At 35.8% G+C, this 25,321-nt stretch overlaps 1 protein-coding gene across 1 annotated transcript; it reads right to left on the reverse strand.

Annotated features, from left to right (window-relative positions):
* Positions 1 to 8,664: 8,664 nt before the first annotated feature.
* On the reverse strand, positions 8,665 to 11,218 carry LOC137720426 (heavy metal-associated isoprenylated plant protein 39). Its single transcript, XM_068459494.2, has 3 exons — positions 10,815 to 11,218; positions 10,348 to 10,423; positions 8,665 to 9,462 (listed from the first exon to the last, which is right to left on the reverse strand). Exons 1-3 carry the CDS (start codon positions 10,818 to 10,820, stop codon positions 9,071 to 9,073), a joined length of 474 nt encoding a protein of 157 aa, XP_068315595.2. The 5' UTR covers positions 10,821 to 11,218; the 3' UTR covers positions 8,665 to 9,070.
* Positions 11,219 to 25,321: the final 14,103 nt, after the last annotated feature.

The following is a 25,321-nucleotide window of genomic DNA, read 5'->3' on the forward strand; positions in this document are numbered from 1 at the left end:
ATGTGTGATAGGCTTTTATTTATTTATAGTCAAGATTTGTAACAGATAATAAACTTTTACTTAATGGTACTGCCTATCATTCAATTCCTGTCACGTAACAAGAACGTCTCCTCGAAAAGTTTTCTTTTCAAAGAAAACAACATAATAATCACGATTAAGTACCGTTGAATTTATTTAGTAAGATCTAACCACTCATGAAAGTATTAACCATGTATTGTTAATTATTTTACGTCGTTTTTAAGTAGGCCAAGCTATGACTTGGATAGACAATATGCCATGCATATATCTAGAAATTACTTTGATTTCAAGTATATAATATTTTACTCAAGGGGTAAAATCTTCTCGACCAAAGAAAGCCGGTAAAATTTTGATTAAAAAATGAGTCATTTCATTGAACCTGGAGACCCTACTCTTTATTTATTTATTTGGTTTGAAGCCATCAGCTCTGAAACCACCCACAGGAAATGGTTGACAGAAGAGTTGAACAGACCAGATCCACTGCAACAAATACTTTTGCTTTTAAATGTGGTAATTCAATCTACGATTGCCTTCAACACACACCATGTTGTTGAATGTTCAGTATCAATCTCCTGTGCATTTTTTTTAATTTCATCATTCAAACTTAAGAATTATTAATTTGTCAGAAGAATATTTGTACGTTCATGCATTGTAAATATTCTGTTGCCACTTTACAGGGTAAGAACAGGCACAAGGAATAAAATTATACTTAGCATCGCATGCCTCTCATTAACTAATAATTAGTATATTATTAGTAATTGAAAATTAAAAATTAGGCTCTTCATGTGGATTTCAGAAACAAAGGATTGTTCTTTATTCTTAATTGTCAATAAACAATGATAAAATTAATTAAACATTCTCAAATGCTTATTAAGTACTACACTTGGAAGTTTTGTTGATTTACCTTGTATAAAATTGAGGCAAATTAAATCGTCTCACTGTTACGAAGTGTTACCATGCAATCGTGTTATAGCCCTAAACCCTAACTCAAAGTCCTAAACCCCTAATGCCCTAATGCATGTAGTATTGGTCATCCATATCATCTACTAACATTATAAAATATGATTCTATAATAACATTGTAGGATTTATCTTATAGGATAAATAAATATCAAAGGATATTTCACCCACTTGAGGATCTTAGCCTCCTAATTATCTATGTGATAATTAGATGAAAATCAAGAGATATTCATATGGGATTTTCATGGGCTTTTCAATCTTTGTACACTCTTCCCAACCACTGTATAAGGAGGCTTTGGGGAAGGGAGAAAAAAATAAGAAACACAAGAATTTCCACAGTTCAAATATTCTAGTTAGGTCTTTAGAGCAATCACTTTCGGCTCTAGGTCTTGGGAGGCGAAAATCAAGTGGCAGCTCGACATATCGTAGCCAACCCGATGACATGCGGGGTTCTAGTCATGCACGGAAGGTCAGAGCAGTTGTTCGTGTTTGTAGGAGCATGTTGAGATTCAAGCTTCCACATAAGAGGTACACACGTCCTTTTTATAGTCTTCCAACAATTGTGTCAAAGCCACTCACACACTCCTCACATGAAAGCATGAGATATATATGAATATGCCCTGTATGAAAACCTTGAAAGCATGAGATATTTATACATATACATATATATATATATATATATATATAAATATGCCATGAATGCTTGTCTTTAAAATTTTCGTTTTTGCCATGCTTATTTTAATAGAGGGATAATTGAAACCCTACTTTCGTAATAGCATGAAAAATGAATGTTTCCAAGGTTTTTGCGACCTTTTTTTTCATGAGGTTAGAGTTGTTTTTGGATTTCTTCAAGAAGACTTAGTTGTAGATGGTAATCTGATCTTTCTAATGACATAAAATACAAATAAAACAGATGCATATTCGCTAAGTTATGGCCTCTGTAAACAAGCCTCGTGAGAGTGAAAAATCTGGAAATTCCATATTTTTTGGAAGAAGATGATGAACAGTGGCTCATCTCTCCCACTTTCGGCCTAAGCAAGTACGAGTACATCGCTAAGCTTTCGTGGATGTTAGCTACAACATTGGATTCATCTCAGGGAGTTCAATCCAACGGAGGTCAAAAGAACGGCATCGGACCGTCCAAAGGTGGCGCGTGTGTGCCACGCGCCACCCATGGTAAGTGGGTTCGCGCAATATTAAATTAATTTTGCACCGCCGCTTTGGGCAGCGCGTGGCGGCGTGTAGGCCTTGTTTTTGGAACACAACTGGTGAGTGAATCATTGTGGTTCATTGACCTACGTAAGTGTATATTTAGGTTTGGTGTTAGAGACGCTTTTAATTGACTAAAATAAGGAAACGTTCTTAATTAACCTTGAAAAAAATATCCAATACGTGCCAAGATTTTAGAAAAATAAAAAAGAGATAATGTCAATCAAATTTGCCCATGTTGATTGAGCATTTTAAATTAGAAGGGAATATTCTTTAGGAGAATATTTAAAACGATTACCTAATTAATTAAAAATAATAATGAAATTAGACTGGGGATCACTAATGGTCACCTCTTATTTGATGTGGTGTCTAGGAAAAATCTTTAAGGACACACTTTGGGTGTCAAAGAGGTTCAGTTTTTAAAAGCTTTGTGTTGCCACCCCTCCAGGATTTGACCTGGTCGCACTTACGGAGGCCCATATGTCGAGCCCATTGTCTAAAAACCCTAATCGTTGTGCACTCAATTGGATGTTGCATGAAAAATGGATAAGATTAAAACATAATAATGTTAAATTAGATTTATTTAAAAAAATAATTAGAAAATATGATGTTGACTCTTAGAATTGAATGGTAATTACGAGCAACTTAGCGGATTTTTCAATTTCAACCTAGGAGAAAAAGTGAAATATTTTCTAATGAGTTTTTGAAATAAATAAATGTAAGATGTGTAATTAATAATGTCAAAAATATTTCACCCTTGTAGAAAGAAATGGTTGCAAAAAATGTTGTTGCTGATTTAACCAAAGGAGAAAAGCTGGTTGGAACCAACTATGATATTTGGCATAAGAAGATCCAATATATTCTCAATGAACAAGAGCTATAAACAAGAGCTCTTGGAACCACTGCAGCTCAGCATACGACTAGAGTAAGGTCTTATGAATCTTTGTTCAAGAAAGATCGAAGTGCGCACTTTACTATGTTAAGCAGCATGTTTGATGATCTTATTGGTGAGTATGAAGGGTACTCGACTGGCCAAGGAGATGTGGGACTAGCTAAAATTTTCTTTTGGTGGAACCTCAACTACTAGGCTGAGAATTCTAGTGTTGAAGTTTAAGGTTTATAGGATGGATCCTAAGCACTCTGTATCTGAACATCTTAAGAAGATGTCCAGCATGATACCAGATTTGAAAGCTGTTGGGAGTATCCTCACCTATGAACAGCAAGTCCAAGCTATCATTAGGTCCCTCCCAAACTCGTGGGATGCCCTTAAAAGGATCATGACACACAATGATCAGATTAAAAACTTTCATGACATCTCGCATCATGTTGAGATGGAAGGTGAGCACCGAGTGGCAACCTAGAGTACTGCCTTTTTGACTCAAGGTAGGTCCAAAAAGGGTAGCCAGTTCAAAGAAAAAGGTAAGGCCAAGTCTGAGATTTTTGTACTAGTGAGAAGAATGATGCAAAGCTTGCTCCAAATTCTAATAAGATCAAGGCCCACAAAGGTAAACGTGGCAAGAAAGACGAATCCAAGTCAATGTGCTTTAACTGTAAAAAGAAGGGACACTTCGCTTGTAATTGCATTAAGCCGAATAGAAAGGTAATCTCCAACCCTAAATTGGATATGGTTCAATAACAAACGATTTTGTTTGCTTGGATTTGATTAATTCTTGTTCTTCTACTTTTTTTTAGTAACTGTTATTAAACATGTTAATTCTGAAACATGGCATACTAGACTAGGGCGTATAGGGCAAGATAGAATGACAATGTTAGTTAGAGAAGGCTTGTTAAGGCCATTCACTAATGTCAATCTACCTGTATGTGAGGCTTGTTTAGCTAGCAAAGAAATTAAAAAGCCTTTTGAAAGGCTATTTGAGCTACTCAACTATTAAAGTTAATCCACTCTGACATCTGTGGGCCAATGAGTGTGAAAGCCCGTCATGGCGCCTCTTATTTTCTGACTTTGATTGACAATTACACACGATATGGTTATGTGTACTTGATCGCTCATCGTTATGAAGCTTTAGATTGTTTCAAATGCTTCATAGCTGAGGTTGAAAATAAAAAAAAGAAGACTGTAAAAGTTCTTCGCACTGATCGTGGACACAAGTATTTGTTTGACCAATTCAAGGTTTTTTGTGAATGTAAGGGAATACGCAGACAACTTTCTATTCCTTACATGCCACAACAAAATGGTGTTGCTAAAAAGAGACAGAACTTTATTAGAAATGGCCAGGTCTATGATGGCACAGACAAATCTCCCCATATCTTTATGGGGTGATGCATTATTGACTGCGACGTATATACTTAACTGTGTGCCTTCAAAGACGGTTCCCTCAACCCTATACGAACTTTGGAATAATGTAAAACCCAATCTGGGTAATTTGCGTCCTTGGGGTTGTGCCGGATTTATTCATAATCAATCACATAAGTTTGGAAAGTTGGGTACTAGAGCAAATAAACATATCTTTATAAGATATTGTGAAAACTCAAAGGGTTATGTGATGTATGGTGAACATCCAGATAGAGGGAGAACCGAGATTGATTCACGTGATGTGGAATTCATAGAGAATGACTTCCCAAAACTTGGTGATACTGTCAAAAACCTTGATCTCCATGAGTTGAAGAAAGATGAAGAACTTGTAACATCTTCAAACAAATAAGGGGAATTAATTTTCAATCTGATGGTTGCTAAATATGATGTAGGAGGACTTGATCCGAGTAAGAGTACACAACCTAGTGGGAATAATGTATCCATAAACACTCAAGAGAATATGCCCAATGATGGGAGCGTACCCTCTGAAATTCAAGGTCACACAGTTCGAAGAAGCAAGAGAGGCCACATTCCCAAATGTCATTTTGAGGTTGATAGGGAGGCCTACATTTGCAAAACTTCAGAGGAAGACGAACCTTCTTCTTACAAAGAAACATTGTCTTCAACGGCCAAAGAAAATTGGATAACTGCAATGGAGGAAGAGATGAGCTTCATGGACAAAAATATTGTTTAGGAGTTAGTTGACCTTCCGCCTGGTCATAAAACCATTGGAAACAAGTGGGTTTTAAAAATCAAACGCAAGGCGGATGGTTCAATTGACAAATATAAGGCACGCCTTATGGCGAAAGGATACACTCAGCAATTGGGTGTAGACTATGAAGAGACATTCTCCCCTGTGGTGAGATTTGCCTTTATTCGCCTCATTTTAGCTATTGTTGCTCAACTAGATTTGGAACTTTACCAAATGGATGTTAAGACAGCATTTCTCAATGGAGAACTAGACAAGGAGTTATACATGGATCAACCTTTAGGCTTTGTGGCCAAGGGACAATAGCGCAAAGTTTACCGCCTAAAACGTTCCATATATGGCCTCAAGCAAGCATCTAGACAATGGAACATTAGACTCCATAATTCAATCACTTCATTTGGCTTTGAGATGATTGAGGAAGACCACTGTGTGTATTTTAAGAAATCTAGGAAAAGTATTCTTATACTTTCTCTGTATGTTGACAACATCCTAATAGCGGGAAATGACAAAACCTCCATGGAAACCACGAAAGCGTGGTTGTCATCCTATTTTGAGATGATAGATATGGGTGAAGCACATTTTCTGCTTAGAGTTAAGATCATGAGAGATCGCTCAAGGAAACTTTTAAGTTTGTTTCAAGAAACTTACATTAAGAAGGTACTTAAACGATTTAAGATGGAGAACTCCAAACTCATAGACACTCCTATGGAAAGAGGCGAGATATTGTCCTTAGACTAGTATCCAAAGACTAAGAAAGAGAAAGAACAAATAACAAACGTCCCATATGCCTCTGCAGTAGGAAGTTTGATGTACGCGATGCTTTGCACGCGTCCGAACATTTGCCATGTCGTGGGCATGGTAAGCCGCTATCAAAGTAATCATGGACAAGCTCACTAGCAAGCCGTCAAGAGGATTATCAAGAGGATTATGAGATACATGCAAGGAACAAAAGATTTAGCCGTATGTTACCAATGAGGGGATCTGAAGTAATCTAGTGATGCAGACTGGGCAAGCAATAGAGATGAACGCAAATCCACCTCAGGTTATGCTTTTATCCTTGGAGGTGGAATCGTTTCTTGGTGTAGCAAGAAGCAAACTTGTATTGCTCTATTGGAGTTAGAATACGTTGCACTTGGATCAGTTGTTTAAGAAGTTGTTTGGCTTAGGAGGTTTCTACAACAAATAGGAATTACAGCTTATGCTCAAAAAGTTGTACTTGTTTATTGGGACAGTACTTCGGACTTAGCATACACCAAAGATTCTAAATATCATGGCAAATCTAAGCACATAGATGCACGATATCATTTCTTTAAGAACAAGGTTACCAAGGGTGAAGTAGTGTTGAAACATATCTCGACTAGCAATATGCTCGCTGATCCCATGACTAAACCCATAATTAGAAACTTATTTCTAACTTACGTAAAGAACATAGGTTTATGTAGGGTTTGATGTGTTTTTCTTTGTATTTGACATTATTATTGAATAAAAAGGCATTGAAGTTTTTCATTTCATATTTATTTTTGAAATGATTGTTTACACATCTTTACGAGTGTCACCAAGCTAGAATCAATTTTTCACACGAACGATTCGCCCTACCGCTCAGATAGCGAGTAGGATGAGACATTTGTGTCCTCAATGTAATGGACTACGAGACCAGACACGTGTATGTTGAACGTACCAATATGCACAAGGTAAACGTCGCCTTAGAAATGTCTGAGATGAGACTTAACAGAAGTCAAACATGAGATTTGTTTCATGCTGAAGCTTGTAAAGCCAGATATGAGTATCTAGGTGGTCGCCGAGAAGGCAACTAGGCTAGAAGACTCAGGTTAGGCACTTGTGTAGCGACTAAACTAAGATCCGTATAGTATGTCCAATGGACATGTGACACACTCATTGAAATGAGGATACACCATAGCATACAAATCATATTGTATGTGCTATAACCGACTGATAGTGGGAGTGATGAATTGATCCCTGCTTCAATCACTTTGTGAACCACAAGGAATCGTACCATTATGCCCTTTGAACTAAAGTCTATGTTAGAAAGATGAAGTTTAATGATCGATACTTTAGCACGTTTATCTAAGACGGTCAAGTCAGCTACTATCCTAAGAGGCGTGTCTAGCAAGCAATTAAATCAAATTAGACTGACATGAGAGCTTATGGAAGACAATTTGAAGAAAACACCATGTCATGTGATTCATTAGTTGTGCGGAGTCTTTTGATATTTGTTATCAAACATAAGACATGGATGCATGATACTTGTGAGACATGACATTGTTTTTTATTTCATAACAAGGGATAAAGAATGCCAAGTCTGGTGTGTGACGAACAGTCTGGGGCATAAAACGATGAACTTCCGAGTGATGCACTGTTGTTAGTTTAGTGATAGCTTAATGGTAATGGTCCTGGTTATGTACATTCTTTCTCATGAGGTCGCGCATCCCATTTCCTGTATGAGGAGATAGACTAGAACAGATGTGAACTAAGTGTGTTGATTAAGACTATGCCACACCCTATGTGGGTGAGTGGGAAATGTATGATTTATCTTACGGGATAGATAAATATCAAAGGATATTCCACCCACATGAGGATATTAACCTCCTAATTATCTGTGTGATAATTAGATGAAAATCAAGAAATATTCCTATTAGAATATACTTGGAATTTTCATGGGCTTTTCAGTCTTTGTACACTCTCCCCAACCACTATATAAGGAGGCTTCAGGGAAGAGGAAAAATAAGAAACACAAGCTTTTTCACATTTCAAATATTCTAGTTAGGTCTTTAGAACTTTCACTTTCGGCTCTAGATCTTGGGAGGCGAAAACCAAGGGGCAACTCGACATAAGTAGCCAACCCAACGACCTGCGAGGTTCTAGAAGTGCACGGAGGGTCAGAGCAGTTGTTCGTGTTTGTAGGAGCGTATTGAGATTGAAGCTTCCACATAAAAATTACACATGTCCTTTTGAATTTATTTATAGTCTTCCAACAAACATCATGACTGTCACTCTAAAAATTTCTCATGCATTTCATAAATCCGACACGAAACTGAGTTTTGGATACACCAACTTTAAAAGGCTGGAACAGCTTGAAAATGATCTAGAAAACAACCATGATTCTTCAAGCAGAGAAAACTTCATTTACTAATTAACTTACACCATACACCCACACCAATAGAGATCACCAAGTAAAAGAAAAAGGAAAAATGATTACTAACTTGACCAGTTAATCCATGGGACCATGTATGACCCTTGCAAATTAATGCAGAAGCAGCAGCTTATATATAATATAAAGACACATCAATGACAGGTACAATGGTGAGGAGGAGGAGGAGGACCATGGCTCCATGAGCCTTCAGTTTCATTTAATAAAGCATGTAGACATATAACCTCACAGACAAATACAAAGAAACACCTGAAAGGAGTACATTCACATGACCCACCATGCAAACTGAAGAAAATGAGAGTCACCTTTGCTTTATTTAATACAGCTGTGCCCTACAAATATTAACTACAAAACCAAAGAAAATGAAATTTTCCATTTTCTTTACCCACAGTAAAAAAAAAAAAAAAAAACAAAACAAAAAAACAAAAAAAATTACCAAATTGGCGAGCTCAAGCTCCCAAGAGAGGCATTACAGACCATAATAAGACTAGAGAGTACAATTATGTGGTGACAACAAAACTTAAATACATTTATTTGCTCTACACACAATAGTAATGTTTTGCAACATTTCAATGAGGCAAAGAGCATCTTATATATACAAATGCAGCTCCTACTTTCTTGGGGTTTTGGCCTCATATTCGCATTGGGAAGATTTTGAGTCCCTCGTTCGAGGATTCAAGAAGCTTGCTTGCCTAGAAAATAACGCATGAATTCGGATTCTCTTCCATGCTGTGCACATAGTAGTATGTGGTCATGTGGGGGTTGTACGCTTTGTACGCCAAGACGGGGTCTAGCTCTTTCTTCTTCTCTTCTTCCTTCTTTTCTTCTTCTTTCTTCGGCTCCTCCTTCTTGGCTTCTTCTTCTTTCTTGGGCTCCTCCTTCTTCGCCTCTTCTTCTTTCTTTGGTTCGTCTTTCTTGGGCTCTTCCTTCTTTGGTTCCTCTTTCTTAGGCTCTACTGCTGGTCCTACTGAGATTATATCTGTTTGCCAATACTTGCGCAACTTGCTCACCACAGTCACCGGGTCCACGCTTCCGATCACTGTCAATTTCTTATCTTTCATGTCCATGGCAATGGAATCAATGCCTACAAATTGCAAGATCAAAACAATTAATTGAGAATTTTCAATTATTCAACTCTGTTTAAATATCTACTATCTCAAGAACAATTGATCCATATGACCCCTACATTTTGTGGTACTTAAAGTTTTGACTAATGCAAGACAGATGATCAACTTGCTGATAGAGCAAACTAGCAACTCTAAACCCTGCAGAAACCATGCACAGATTGTTTTAAAACATTAACCCATTCATTACTAACATTTTTCTCTTATACACAACTCCGAAGGCAACATGGACAACCAACTCCGACAACAAACGGCAAGTTCTTCATCATCGATGCTTGAATTTATCCTTGACGTGCTCTACTTTCATTACTTGTAGACTTTTAGAACACATTTCAAACCCTTCATATTGAAAAAAACAAAAGACAAACATTAACCCGATTCATTACATACATTACTTGTAAGATTTCTAGTACATTTCAACCCCTTGAAACTGAATCACAAATTAGAGTGCAGACGTCTGCAAACTCTACCGCTAGCTAGTTGCCGAAATTTATTCCTATAAAGAGCCTAGGTGAAGAAATTTCTCTCTTTCTCTTTCTTTCCTCATATTTCTGTTTGTTTTTTTAACCAGTTAAGTTGTCATATGTGAACAATCAGATATGAACAATAACAAAAAAGATTTGATTTTTTATATATAATTTTCCAATCCCATCTCTTGCTTCTTTAGGAAACTATAGTGGAGAAATCTTCCAACCACTACTTTCCATCCAAAGTTCCAAACAATTACAGATGACAGAATTTAGGTAAGGATTGAAGTATATTTCTGTCAATTAGTAATTAACATCATCAATTTGGTCCAAATTAAGAAGTTTGATTAAATCTAGTAAAATAATGATATTTTGCACCTGAAAGAGTAGAGACTGTCTTGAGAGCCTTCTGCTTGGCTTTGCCATCAGGCAAATCCAACTTCAGTACAAACTTCTGCAGCAACAAAACCACAAACACCAAGAGATCTGATCAGAATCACACAAAATTCTTCCAAATCTAAACAATTCTTTCATGGAAACTCCAAAACTGCAATAACCAAAAGCAGAATTTTGTGTCCCTTTCAAGATAGAGACTTGTGTGATTAATTAGGACCCATCTGATTAATTAATCCTCGAAACTGCTTTATACTACTAAAACTGATAAGATTTTAACCAAAACCCATCAACAATCATGCCTTCCTTTAAAAAACAAAGGGGAAAAAATTGAGAAGAAAAAAGAACCCAAAAAGGCAGTTTGAAGAATCAATACCAAATGGGAAATCTTGACAGCAAAAAGAATGAATATTCAGAAAATTTAAAAGTGGGGAGGATTTCAGATTCCAGACCTTCATTTGCAATTGCCTTCTTTTTTTAGAGAGATGCAGAGCAAAAAAACCAGAAAGTTGAGATTGTCAGATGGAAAAGCTGTGCAAGAAAAATGGGAAAACAGAGATAAATGCAATTTGCAGAAATGGGGTGTTGTAAAGAGAGGGCAAGACGAAATCGAATAATGCTTTATTGAAAAGGAGAGAGAGAGAGAGAGATGAGATGAGATGAGATGAGAGAGATAGGAGGTCGGTGTTTGGGCACACCAGGCACCAAAAAAATCCGAATCAAAACAACCAATGCAGAATAGGAGAGAGAAAATTAGAGGGTGGAAAATGAGATGGAGAGAAAGCTTTTGTGCACGAACGTGTTCAAGAATTGTGTGCAACCAGTGAAGCTATCAAGCTGCTTAAGCAGTTAAGCTAAGCTATTACAGTCAAAATCCATGGCCCTCTTGAAACATGAAACTGCATATCACGCGCGAACAGTTGGCGCGTCAATTTACTGTGTGGCCTATAAAGTCACCTTCTTGAAATGACTTCTCCCAAATTTGAAGCCTCAAAAAATACCCTCGTTGTGAAATTGAAATTGTAATTCCGCAAAACACCACGTCAGTTTTCCATACTAAGGACACTGTCTCAAAATGAAATTTTTCATAGATTTTATGTTATTTTATAGTTTTAGTGATAATTTACGTGCTAATATTATAAAAGATTATGTCAAAAACATAAAGTTACATAAAATTTATGAAAAGTCTTACTTTAAAAGAGTTTCATTGGCGTTTCTCTTTCTCAAACGTTGGTGTTCTTCAATGTCATTATGCACGTAATTTGATAGGCTGTTAAAACATTGATTTTATTTCTATGTGACTTTTGGATTCTCCATGCCACATTAAAACTCAATGCTACTTTTAACTTTTTTTTAATGAAAAATGATAATTATGGTACTATTTTTCTTTTCTCATACATTCTTGGTTAATCTTAACTGTTGTTTATGTTTGATTTATTCGATCTGAATAACCAATTATAAAGAGGTGTATGTAGGACAAGAAACATGATGTGTAACTCTCACTTCTCTCGTTCATTTGCACACAATCATTTAGTCTAGTAACACCAAGAGAGAGGATAGAGAGAGAGAGAGAGAGCAAGGAGAGAGAAAGAGTGATATTTTCTACCGTTGAGCGACTTGAGGAGGAAGAAGAAGGGCTCTCGGATTATAACATATTAGACCTTTGCCTGATGAAAAGGTTCATCGAGTAAAGGTTTGAAAAAATGGGACACATGTTTAAAATCCTAAAATTTTGTCGAGTAAAGGCATCTAAAATAATTTAATTTGACGAAAAAATTGGTGGAAAATAAAGTTTGCCTGACAAAATTTTGGAATATTTCATCGAGCAATCTAGGGGGCAAATTTTATTTTTTGCAAATTTTTCAGGTTTGCCCCACAAACGTAGCAATGGTACCCGATGAATCTATGTTAGTTTGCCACATGAAATCGTCGAGCAAACATCAAAAAAATATTTATTCTCAATTACCGTCCTTCAAAAAATCATCAAAATCAAAGGTTTATACACATTAAATCGTCATGATATGTTTGTATCCATCGAAGGATTTTGTCGCATTACCTAATCTCCAAACGTTTGTTTTTTGTGATTTTTGGCATTTACAATCTCGAAGTATATAGAAACAAGTTTGACAGTTGGATCATTGAAACTAATTTCATAGAATGCATATCCAACCAAAACAATAGATTCAACAAACACTTAAGAGTTTATTCTATACTTCCATTAAGTATAACGTAAGATTTTATGGTATCCACTAGCGTAAATATTTTAAATTGATGATTGAGTTTCACTGTATTCTTCAAGGGTCAAGAAGTGTAGTAAAAAATCATCAAAATCGGAGCTTAAACAACCCTATAATCAGGATTTTTCGTTTCCAACCATCGAGAATTTCATCTTGTTACCTAATCCCCTTTTTTTTCTTTTTCTTTTTTTCATTTTTGGCATATACGATCTTGGGATACATACAAACAAGTTTGACGGTTGAATTGTTGATATTAATTTTGCAGACTGCGAAAATCATCGAATGAATGAAATATGCCAACCATGTCTCTCACTTTTGCCCGACGAAATATAAACCCTAAACCTTAAAGCACACCTTTGTGCGATGAATCCTAGATGGTTCGTCAGGTAAAGGTTGCCAACTAAAGCTTTGCCTGTCGAATTCTATTCGTCAGGCAAAACCCTCTGAAGAAACCAAAATGTTGATTGATGTTGCCTGGTGAACATAAGTAATATGTTGGATAATGTTTATTTGCCATACAAATTGCAATTTTGTCAGATAAAATTTCGTTAGGCAAATGGTAATTTCTGATATTGTATCCCTGTGAACCTAGTGACATAATCACATGCCCTTGGATATCTTAGTTTAAGAGTTGGGCAATGGCTGAATTAGCACTAATTTAATAAATTAAGTTAGTAAAAGCACTCTGACAACTATATGTTTTATATTAAATTTTTTTTAAAGAATTCAATTGAAGGAAAGGAAAAAAAAAAAAAAAAAAACCTCTCAGCTGTCTTATTAGTGTGAACTTCCTTTGTCTCCTGTATTGATAAGACAAAATGGTATTTTTATAAGAATAATGTAAGATAGATTAATATTTTAGATTAAATTTATAAATTATATGATGTGTCATCATTAAAAAAATAAGTACGTTAAATTAACACTTAGGTGATAATATAATTATTAACAATCACGTCATACAGTGACAAAACATGGTTTAAATAGATCGTTTCCCTAACATTACCTTTTTTATATTATTTTAAGATTGAAAACATAACCGAGAGGCCTATTCCAACTACAAAAATTAAATAATATCAAAATTAGGAATATGATAAACCATAGAGTGTAGCTGATTCGATTTTCATTCTTGTTAATCTAAGCGGCAATTGTGGTTTGCTACACACCCTTCTCTTATTCTAAAGCTCCTTAATTCACTATTTATCTGTTTCCACCTTCTTCTTCTTTTTAATACAAGTAGCCTCATTAAACTAATTTATCCATAATTAAGCAAGCATTGACCCATAATGTTTCCAACAACTTCAAATTGGTCAGTTGCCTATACTTGAAATGTTTACAAGTTCATCATAAACCCAATAATATATTACATAAAAAAAAACACGCATGTTAATCAAAATAAATGGACACAAACTTGAATCCAGTGTAAGCATGGTAAGAAATATTTCTATGGTAATATAAAAAAGAACGATGATGATAAGTACTTAACCATGATTTCTTTTAGAGAATAAACACCTAATTAACCAGAGGCGATAAGCACCTAATTATGTATGTCTCAATATATAGTTTTACCAAAATGGTCATTAATTTGGTATGGGATTTGGTTTACAATTTTTCTTTGGATAAATCATTTTGTATATGGCCCTTTTCTTAATTAGAGGATCGCATGTTCTTAGAGTTTTCAGTTTAGATCTCCATTTTCCTTTTTTGTGTGGTCCAACTAAACTTTAGATTTTCTGTACTCTAAAAATGCTTGCACTCATGGGTACGTACGTGGCACCAACTCACTTTTTAAATTTTTATCTTTTGTGGGACCTAGCTGACCTCTGTTTGCTTAGAGATCTTCAATGAACTTCCTAAAGGATAATGCTTGTGTTCTTTTACGGGTGGACTTACTTGTTCGGTTGTTCCTTCACTTACGACTAACGAATTTTTATTGTTTAAACATCATAATCAGAACCGTTCAATTTTTTTTTTTTATCATCATCTAAACATCATATATGCAAAAAATTATTCAATTTGGAAATCTTTTAACCTTTTATATGCATAAAAACAAATGAACGTGTCATCGTGAAGATATTACTTGTTACCGCAATCATTGATTAGTTTGACACGTATAGATGACTAAATTCTCTCCAAATTGAATGATTTTTTGTAGATACATTCTTTAAATGATAATAAAGAGGATGAACGGCTCCGATTATGATGTTCAGACGATAAAGGTTCATTAATCGTAAGTGTGAGATAAGTAAGCTCTCCATGGAGGACACTAGCATTATCCCCCCCTAGAATTACACTCGCTAACTTGCTTCTAGGATACCAAACCGTTAGGAGCTCATGGGAAATTAAAAAGGAGTTCCTAGCATTTGCAACTACTCTTGTACTGATACTTGAATAAAACCTCTATTTTAAATTAGAGAATATGGTTGGATTAGAGTATGATTGAAGATGCTCCAAAAAAAAAAATTAACGAAAAATAGTGCTCCAAAGAGACTAGCGAAGTTATTTATCAAGTTAAAATAGTTACGTGGATGGTTGCTACTTAAATTTACAAAAATATTTAAAAATAAAAATAAAAATTACCCACCTTCTGCACTCTCCCTTAATTTGACGCTACAATTTCTAATTACCAATTGGATGAGGATTTTCATTAGATTCTCTTGATGAGGAACTTCGGGATTATTTTATTGTGCTCGTTCATCGTACATTGTATGATCAATTTTCGTCAAATACTGCTTATGTTCAATTCTAAATAAAATAATTTATAATTACAGTATAACAGAAGAACGAACATCATAGAGTGATTCATGAGATTCTCACAAAGAGGAGTGGGGTGAAAAGTACTCTCTCCACGACGACAAATACCCAAAACGACAGCACTGAAAAATTCACGAGTCGTACTACTTACTGTAAAAGGCTGCTACAAAGATGACGATCTGACGCAGCATGTGGGTCCCCCTCTCCGCTGGCAAATCATTTTAATTGTCAGTTCACTTTTGGATCTCAACACTCGCAGTTCGGCAGCGCGTGTCGGAGGTGGATGGTAAAATTAAGGACCTCAGACTCTCAGAGGGTTTGTGGGCCCTTCTATTGTACCTCCAGTCAAATAGTCGATGTCGAAGTACATGTGCGGGATTTCACAATATGGGCGGCGACGCATCCTGGCCGTCGATTTAGAATGCCGCCAATGCTTCAAATCTCAAACGCCACCTTGTCAAACTCAACATCGCATTAGTTAGGTGTCTATTGTCTAATGAGCATGAGGGAAGAAAAATTAAATAATTAATAGGCCTCATTTTAATATTTACTTGGAGAAGAACACTATGTAATATAATTTTAATGGAGATTTCTTTTTGTAAGAGATGTTATATTCTTTTGTGGAATAAATTATGCTGGTATTTAAATATCATGATAAATCTGTGTTACATATACACAAACGTTAAATCATTTACATTGTGTGCTAGCTAATTAGGTCTAAAATCATATGCAAAAAGAAAAAGTGTTAGGAGATTACATTTTTGTACCACATAGGTGTACTATTTGACGTGACAAGTGATGTATACGACATATCAATTAATGAATCCATTTGAATGGGGGTTGGTTGTGTGCATCACCTACCATATGAAATGGTACACCGATGTGGTTTTAAGATATGGTCTCCCTATCGTTACACATGCAAGCAAGATTAGTAGTAAATAAGAGACAACGAACGAGTACCCATTTAGCTAAATGGAAGCCCGTTAAAGTGTAAATATGTGTTAATTATGATGGTGAATGGTGGTGTTTGTGATGGTAATGGTGATGATTGTGATGTTGGAATATCTATGGGCACCCTGTACCATCCCTAGTCGTAAAACACTAGTTTTTAGTATTAAAAAAAAGAAGGTAATTCATTTTTTCTCTGAGTAATGCTATTATTACCACATTCATACCACCTCTATAATAAAGGTAGAGCAATCAACATATGTGGGTCTCATTTGGATTAGAAATGGTATAAATGTAATACAGATAAAAGTAACATTTTTTTTCTATTGAATAAAAAAAAATGTCATGATAACGTTATTGCCCAGAAGAATAAAAATGATTTATATCCTATCTTCTTCAATACCAAACCCAAGAAAAAATTTAAAAAAAAAAAATCGTAACCCTAGAAGATGCTTACCCGGATACAGCAATTAAAACGGCCAAATGGTTAGCGGACCACAACAAAGGCCTTAGTGGTGATCGTACGTGCACTTGCATGCAGCATGCATGACAGCTGTGTCATCACCCTAATTTTCAAGAGCGCACGCAGCAACGGCAGAATACAATATAAAATTTTATCGCTTCAAAAAACAAAGATAAATAATTCAAGGGGAAAAATAATAATAATAATAATAATAATAATAATCTTCACCCTTTGTCATATATTTAAATAAATAATGTTATCGGAAAAAACATATATTCAGATAAATATAGAGAACATCGTCAGCATAGAATATAAATATTTCTGGAATATATAGAAGGCTATCATATGTTGGCATTTTCCAGGGATCCCGTATAAGTTACAGTAACACACATCATTGAGTTTTTTTACTCGATTGTGATTAGGTTTGGGTGATTTTTTGGGTGCATTTCGGCACAAATACCATTTCTTTTTTATCGTCCGATAACATCCCGCTGCCCAGGTTCATCGGTTGACCAGGTTACATATAGAGCATAATATCAGAAAATTTATAAATCTTTCTGGGTTGGGAGAATCGCTAGAGGGTTGGAAAGTCGGCTTTTTTGAAAAAGGCAGATCAAAATGGGCGATTCGTCAGAAAGACGAAAACACCCTTATGGAATCGCTCGAATATGTCATCCTCTTCGCTGATGAAGCAGAGGAGAAGTAAATCCGTCGCCGTATTGGACCAAAAGGGCCAAGCAGTTATGTTAACGATCAAAACTGGGAAATCAACCTTTGATGGGGGTGTGTTAACGCTCATCAATAGTAAAGTTAACTTAGAGAATATAGTATGAATTAATAGTAGAAGAAACAGATGTGTAACTATATATTCATCTATGTACCCACTTGTTGTCTACGGTTACATGGCTCCATCATATTGAGATTTGATTGGAGTATTGTTCATTTAAATGTGGAAAATAATCCTATTTTTGAGGATTAACTGATGATTGAGTTGAATTTTTCGGATGAAAATATTGGTAAGTAATGATCCACATGCATTTTTAACTTGATGACCGGTTTCACACTTTTTTCTTATTTGTTTTAATTAGCAACAGTAACATTGGCATGAAAGCCAAAAAAATTCACCGAAGAAAAATTGTTGGTTGGGGTGGCTAGACGTTGGACCAAGTAATCTCATTATTACTCAATGACTACTTTTATTGGCAGGCAAAAAGATGAAAAGAAGAAGAAAAATGTTAAAAGGAGATCATTTTTTTTACTATATTTTGTAAATTACGTGATTTGGTAATTGATGGTTGAACTTTTTTTTTTTAAGATTTTAAAAAAGAATTCAACTATCAATTACGTGATTTGGTATTGAGTAATACTATTCATATTATGTTTTGGTCTCACATTTTCGTACCACCTTAAGCGGCATCTGATGTGGACAGCCATATCATTTGAAAAATTTGCAAAACCCAAGAAAGGAAGAAAGAAGACTCCTCGTATATCACAATCATCATTTGATTAATTAGTTTTTCTTAATTATTAGTTCATTAAATAATGAACTAAATTTAAAAATCCGATTAATTCAAATGATGTGGTTGTCCACATCAAATGCCACCTAAGATGGTATGAAAATGTGATACCAAAACATGGTACGAATAGCATTACTCAATAAATTTTGTTAGATTAGATGTCAGATTAGCCATTGACGGGGTTTGTACCCACGCCGTCATGCAAGAGCTCAACGCTTTTCCACCATTGTGGTAAAGGGCCACTTGCGGGGTTGTTTAAACATGTAAGATCCCACGTCGACTAACGGAGAGGGTGATGTGCCTTATATGTACATGCTTCACTCCCTATAGCACGAAGCTTTTTGGGAACTCACTGGCTTCGGATTCCATCGGAACTTCGAAGTTAAGTGAGTTCAGACGAGAGCTTTCCTAGGATGGGTGACCCACTGGGAAGTTCTCGTCTGAGTTCTTAGAAACAAATCCGTGAGGGAATGGTAAGCCCAAAGTGGATAATGTCATGCTATGGCGGAGTTGAAACTGTGATGTGACAAAACATGTACATTTGTTAGACTGTTATTTCTTTTTCTTCTCGAGTCCTTCCAACTATTCCTTACGCTTAACGATCACTACAGGGTGATCAGTCGTTGAGAACGAATTTCAAGCCTGTATTCCATACAGCATGTACTGGGTTCAATTTTCTGGCGCTAGTGAATCACATGATGGTGGCCAAGAGGATATTGAAATGACTCTGTCAATTTTTCCGGTCACCAAAATGATGATTGCAATGACGAAACCACCACCTAGTCCTTTTAAATAAAAAAATATTCTTTTAACTTTAAGATTAAATAAAAGAGAGGATGATCAATTGGAAGGAAAAAAAAACACAATAATTAAGTCTATACATAGTAAATGTGAGTGAAAATTGCTTACCTCTCTCTGTGCATGTTATTTATATTTTTTACAAAAGAGACAAAAGAGGACGGATAACACTCTGTCACTCAAGTTGTAGGAGTGCAAATAATATTATATATTATCAGCAAATTTGTTGTACGATATTCCTTATGCTGTATTGACTCAAAATCAGAGCCCAGTGTGAGACTGTATGTCTTTATTTATTTATTTATTTATTTATTTATTTATTTATTTTTATCAATGTGTGAGGTTGTATGTTGCTTGCATGTATATTGGAAGGATTTTGTAGTGACGGTGTTATTTCTATTAACCGCTCTTGTCCGAAACATTTGTCAATTAATTATACACGTATGATATGAGGAGAAATAATAATCAAACACACATTAGTGACCTCAAATGCATAAATCATGACCTCAGATGACCTCAATTAAAAATAATAATATTAATTAAACACATGATCTTAAATGCATAAATCATGAGTGACCTCAATTAAAAAAAATAATATTCTTATTCACCAGAATCACGAGCTCAAGTCATGAACTTAATGTTTGCATACATGTTGGTAAAGGCATCTATTACAATGAGAGGGAAGTATTAGGTTCAATCTAATCTACTGCTTACATCAAGGAATTTCCTTAAGGAGAGGCCTAGCAGGTCGTGTTTGTCGTGTTCATTTCTACCTATTATTTTAACGCGTTATGTTGTGTCAAATTCGTTATCATAACGGATTCTTAATATGTGACTGATAACAACCTGATTCGTCAACGAGTCGTATCGTTTCGTGTCGGGTTAATGGGTCATGCAAGAAATTACTATGCCTAATATCTAGATCTAGCAAACAATATCTTATCGGGTGACTCAATAACGACCTGGTTCGTTAATGGGTCGTGTCGTTTCGTGTCAATTTAACAGGTCAAGCAAGAAATTATTATACCTAATATGTAAATTTGGCAAATGATATCTTTTCGAGTTCTTAACTCGATAATTACCCAACTCGTTAACAGGTTGATCTGAAACCTGTTATTTTGGTGTTGTTTCGTGTCGAATTAACAAATAGTACAAGAAATTGTCAAACCTATTTAAGAGGGCACAATAGGTAGCTAGATTCGGTAGTCGTAATCATATATAATTCGAAGGCCATTTGTGGTCACAAATTTAAATGGAAAATTATTGCAAACATTAAGAGCCATGGATGCTACTTCACTCATTCTTTGTGGGCTATCATTTCGGTATTTTCATCTGCGAGTTTTGATTAGGTGACATTGATAGTACGAATCTTTTGCTTTCTAATCCATCATGTACGAATCTTTTGCTTTCTAATCCATCATGTAAGTTTGAAAATTGTAGACCAGGTTGAGCAGCGGCCCCCCTACTTTGCATGGCTACTTACGTGGAACGTGAGATGAGGTCCACGATCGGACAACTTAGTAAGGCTCCAAATATTTTCACAAATATATGAGATGGGATTTAATTAAATTCCTCCACTTATCTACTTTTGATCCCTAAGGGGCGTTTGTTGCGCCGGACTATCTCGGACTGGATTAGCTTCAAGGACTAAGCTGGACTGGCTTAGACTAGACTAAACTGGACTAACTTAGTGAAGCGTTTGGTGCAGTATTGGACAAAGAAGCTGGATAATAACAAATTCTAATATTATATTATTTAATATATAAATTATTAATATTTTATTATGATCTTATCTTTTTCTTCATCTTTTCCTACCATTTCCGTCCCACTCTTTTCCTCTTCTCTCATCGTCTCACCCTCTCCCTCTTTTTTTCCTCTTAGACCTCTCAATTCATGTCTCTTTCTCATTCCTGGTCAAACTCCTTATTGATTCCAGTCTCTATTTCTCTGTCCTCCCTCCCTCTCTAGCTATGCGTTGTTCGAATGGAACCTCACGGCTCCAATTTTCCCAACGAGTTGCAGGTTTCCCGATGTGTTTTCCGGCCAACCCTTGTTAAATTGGATGAAGTTAGCACCGCCAAAAAATTCATCACCATCCCTAGACCGAGATCTTAGCTTTGAATGCTCGAATCTGTCATGGATTTGAAGAAGCCCAAACAGGCTGAGACTTCCAGGCCATTTTCCGGGCACATTTAACCACATTTTGGCCTCGATTCAGGGAAAATCGTAATCTTGTCACTCCCAGCTTCAATTTGGTATATTTTATATGAAAGTTGGTTGTAAAATGGATCTGAAAGAGAGTCGAAAAATTAATGATTGATCTAGGTGACCGGAGATGACGAGGAGTTTGTCGGGAGTGGTCGTTGAGCATGACGAGGATGAGAAAGAGATGATAGTCTTAGCTAGTCCCATGGTTATTGGGGGGTCTCGCTAAGACCTCTTAGTGAAGGGTTTTGTCCATGCTAGTCCCCTTTAGTCTCATTAATGTTAGTCCCAGCATGGAACAAACACAGTATTGGACTAATAGCTAGTCCAGTCCAGTCCAGTCCAACCTAGTGAGGGCAAACAAACGCCCCCTAAAAGGTTTGTAGCTGTTGAATATATCACTGCCAATTCATCTCTGCCAGCTCATCAAAACAGTTGTAAAGGATTGGATGATGTAATAGTTGAAAGAGTTAGTTAGTCCTCTAGTCAACTATATATAGCTATTGTAAACAGATAGTAAAGTTAGTTCATTGAGTTTAATACAAAAGCATCATTCATTTCTTTCTCACATTTCTCTTCTCTCTGTAAAACTTCATTTCTTGATTTTATAATTGTTCATCTCTGCTACTTCTCCAATGTAGTTAACATGGTATCAGAGCCACCAGGCTCGTGCTATGGATTCTGGTGGTTCTGTTTTTCATTAGATTTCATTGTTTTTTTAGTTTTATTTTCTCTTTAGATTGTCTTCAGAAATTTCCATTACTTTTTCGGTGCTTCGGTGATTGTTCTTAGGTTGATTTTTCGACGATTGTTGGGTTAATTTTCTTTTGCCAACTACATTCTACAATATCGAATTTGGGGTTCTGCTTGGTGTTTGTGAAAATGCCTGAATGAAACTAAATGTCGCGAGGAGATTGGAGATCTGGAGATTTGGTTCTTTCTTCTTGGTGGTCTGCTCAAATCATTGTCTGAATTCTTTGGTGGGAAGCCATGGTTGTTGCTGGTCGATAGATTGATTGGTTTTCTTCCTCAGCGTTATTTGGATCAAGACTGACAGGTTCTTAATTTCTAGTTTTCACAATGCACATAATCTGTTTGACTAAATGTTTCAATAAGAAAATGTTCACTATTTTGTTCATTTTTCTTGTGAATCTTTCCTAGGATATTAGTGTGATATTTGGGATATTTGGACTCAAGATTGCTCATTACTTCAAGATCATTGTTTGTGATATTTGGGATATTTGATTCGATGCACAATTTCTTGGAGATCGATTCTGGCCGGGTTAATTTGCCGAGTTATGTTGATGAGTGTTTGTGAATCTTAGTCCCATAATATTGATGTCTTGAAGATTGATTTGGTGAGTGTTTGTGAATCTTTTGATGAATGTTGCCAAGTTGCTGATGAACGGATATTTGATTTTTGTTCATCTTTCTTGTGAATGTTTTGATGAGTTTTTGATTTGGGTAGATTGATGTGTTAGGACTAAGTCTCCATTGCAACAGTTGACCCCGCAAAGTCATGTGCCTAATCAGGGGGGTTTGTTGGGGTACTAATTCTTGTGAAAGGTTGAGACTTTGGGAAGAAGACGACGATGCATGAGAATGTGTGGGTGTGCATTCTTGCATTCTGGCATAGCCAAGTTTATGGTTTGTACCAAAATGAGAAATGTAATTTCTTGTTCAGAAAATTCTTATCTCCACATATATGGGTTGCAAGGTGCTAGTTTCAATTCTCAGCAACTTGCCATTGTTTCCGGTCTTTATGAGTGGAGTGATGTTGTAAGAAATGGGCAAGGAAACTCTCCTGAAACTGGTAGTCCCATTTCAATGCATTTTAGGCAGGACAGTGTGCCGAGGCGAAGCAGAGAAGCAAGCAGCAATGCCTGTTTATTAGATTCAGCAAAGGTTACTGGAGCAAGTGTTCAGGTGTTAACTGAGGAGTTGTGCAGTATATTCCTTAACACAGCCTATAATGTCGAGTCTAACCAACTCAATGGTTAGCATGAATCTACAGTAAGTCTGGTTATACGATGACGTTTGAAGAAGTTATAAACAGTAAAACCCACGAAAGGTAATTCCGTGATGTGAGTAGGTAAATCCCACGAAGTGTAATCCTACATAGATGTTGATTTTCTGTTGTTGAAATTGTGAAGGTCGATACCACTGTTAAGAGTAGTTTTTTTTTTGGTAAAATCCACAAAGGACGATCCCGTGTTACTATAGTTAAGGCCGATGCCACACTATAGTTTGTTAATTTTTAGTCTTTGTAAATGTTAAAGGCCAAAGCCAATGTTGAATGAGATTGTTAATGGTAAATCCCACGAAGGGTAATCCCGTAAGAAGTTGTTATATCGGCATGAGGGTGTGCTACGACTCCTTTATGGATGGCTATTCTTGTGTGAAGCTCCAATTAGAGGTAGTAAGGTTTAGTGTTCCCAGAAACTACAGAGAAGATATAGTGGTCATTATGCTCTTTGTTTAAAGGAAAGCTATGGGTTGGTGAATCAGGACACGAAAATGAGAAGGGAGAAGATATGATATGATTGTTGTGCTTTTCATGCTGGACATGTTCTAGCTTTTCCATATTATTGCAGCTATGAAGATCAAGCAGAGGGTATTATCCAAGAAGTGATAACTGTTGTTTTGGATAGACACGTGGTGAAGACAAGAAATACAACTAGACATAAGTTTTGGTGCAGTGGCAGAATCACTCTGCAAATCTTTTGTATCAGCAGCTTAACTATGCATCGGGTGGATGACTGGACTATTTTCAGAAAATTGGGCTGAAGTGGAAGTATCAAAAGGCTATAGTTCATCAAAACATAATGGTTGACAAGCACAACATGGGTACCATCAAAAAGATAATGCAGATGCATGAAGACACCTTTAAACACCAAGAACAGAGGATTAATTGATGATGGGAGCAGGGCTAAGAGTACATAGACAAGAAGAACTTCATAGTTCTGCATTTGCCAAAGCACTCATTCAATCTCGAACTAGGAAACCCAGTTGAGATTGAGGGGGATGTTGAACATATCACTGCCAACTCATCTCTGCCAGCTCATCAAAACAATTGTAAATGATTGGATGATGTAATAGTTGAAAGAGTTAGTTAGTCCTCTAGTCAGCTATATATAGCTATTGTAAACAGATAGTAAAGTTAGTCATTGAGTTTAATACAAAAGCTTCATTCATTTCTTTCTCACATTTCTCTTCTCTTTGTAAAACTTCATTTCTTGATTTTATAATTGTTCATCTCTGTTACTTCTCCAATGTAGTTAACAGTAGCTAAGATTAAAAGTATTTACTGTTGCATTAGAAGTTTGGAGTTTGATTTAAGCCCCCTTGATTTAATTTCTTTTATTTTTTTTTCCATTATCGCTTGTATAAAGGAAAAAAACTAACTTTCATCGAGTGGTATTTGATTGAAGCAAATCTCACGTTTGATTTTATTGTGAGTTCAACAGTCAGTTGATGTGAAAATGAACCATTCTTGTGAATAACTTTGTTGTGAGTGAACTTTGTTGTCTTCCATGTAATTTTCTTGTATCTCGAGTAAAAAATTGAAAGCTAAAAATACAAAATGGTACCATAAATAAGAGAAATAAATAAGTAAACAATAAATGAAAAGTAATGGTGATACTTATTATCTTATTGATTACCGTTAAATGAGTTTAATTTAATATATCTACTGCACAAAATTTAAAATTTATAATAATTTAACGATAATTAAAAAGGTGATGAGAAAAAATGTACTCCAAATAAATGGGCTCTTCCTTCTCGGAGTCCTGCCCACCGTTTTTATTTGTCGGGCTATTCCTTCTTTAGTTCGGCTTTCATGGGCTCTTCCTTCAATTCTTTGATTCCTCATTTGTTAAGGGTAGCGTTTTAAACCCATCATTTCTCACCTCATGCACATTTCTCTTGTTTCATAGCCATTAAATTGAAGAATTAAAATAAAATCAACGATCAAGATTAGCAGGAGGTGTTCACAAAGTGAAAAGGGAATCGCTATCCATTTCTCAAATTCTGTGTGCAAC

This window comes from Pyrus communis, chromosome 1 (assembly GCF_041283825.1).
Source record: "Pyrus communis isolate YQ-2024b chromosome 1, ASM4128382v1, whole genome shotgun sequence".
Taxonomy (NCBI): domain Eukaryota; kingdom Viridiplantae; phylum Streptophyta; class Magnoliopsida; order Rosales; family Rosaceae; genus Pyrus; species Pyrus communis.

Coding starts and splice junctions, on each gene's coding strand:
- LOC137720426 (XM_068459494.2), bottom strand. Junction 9,463..10,347: donor GACAGTCTCTACTCTTTCAG/GTGCAAAATATC, acceptor TGCAATTTGTAG/GCATTGATTCCATTGCCATG.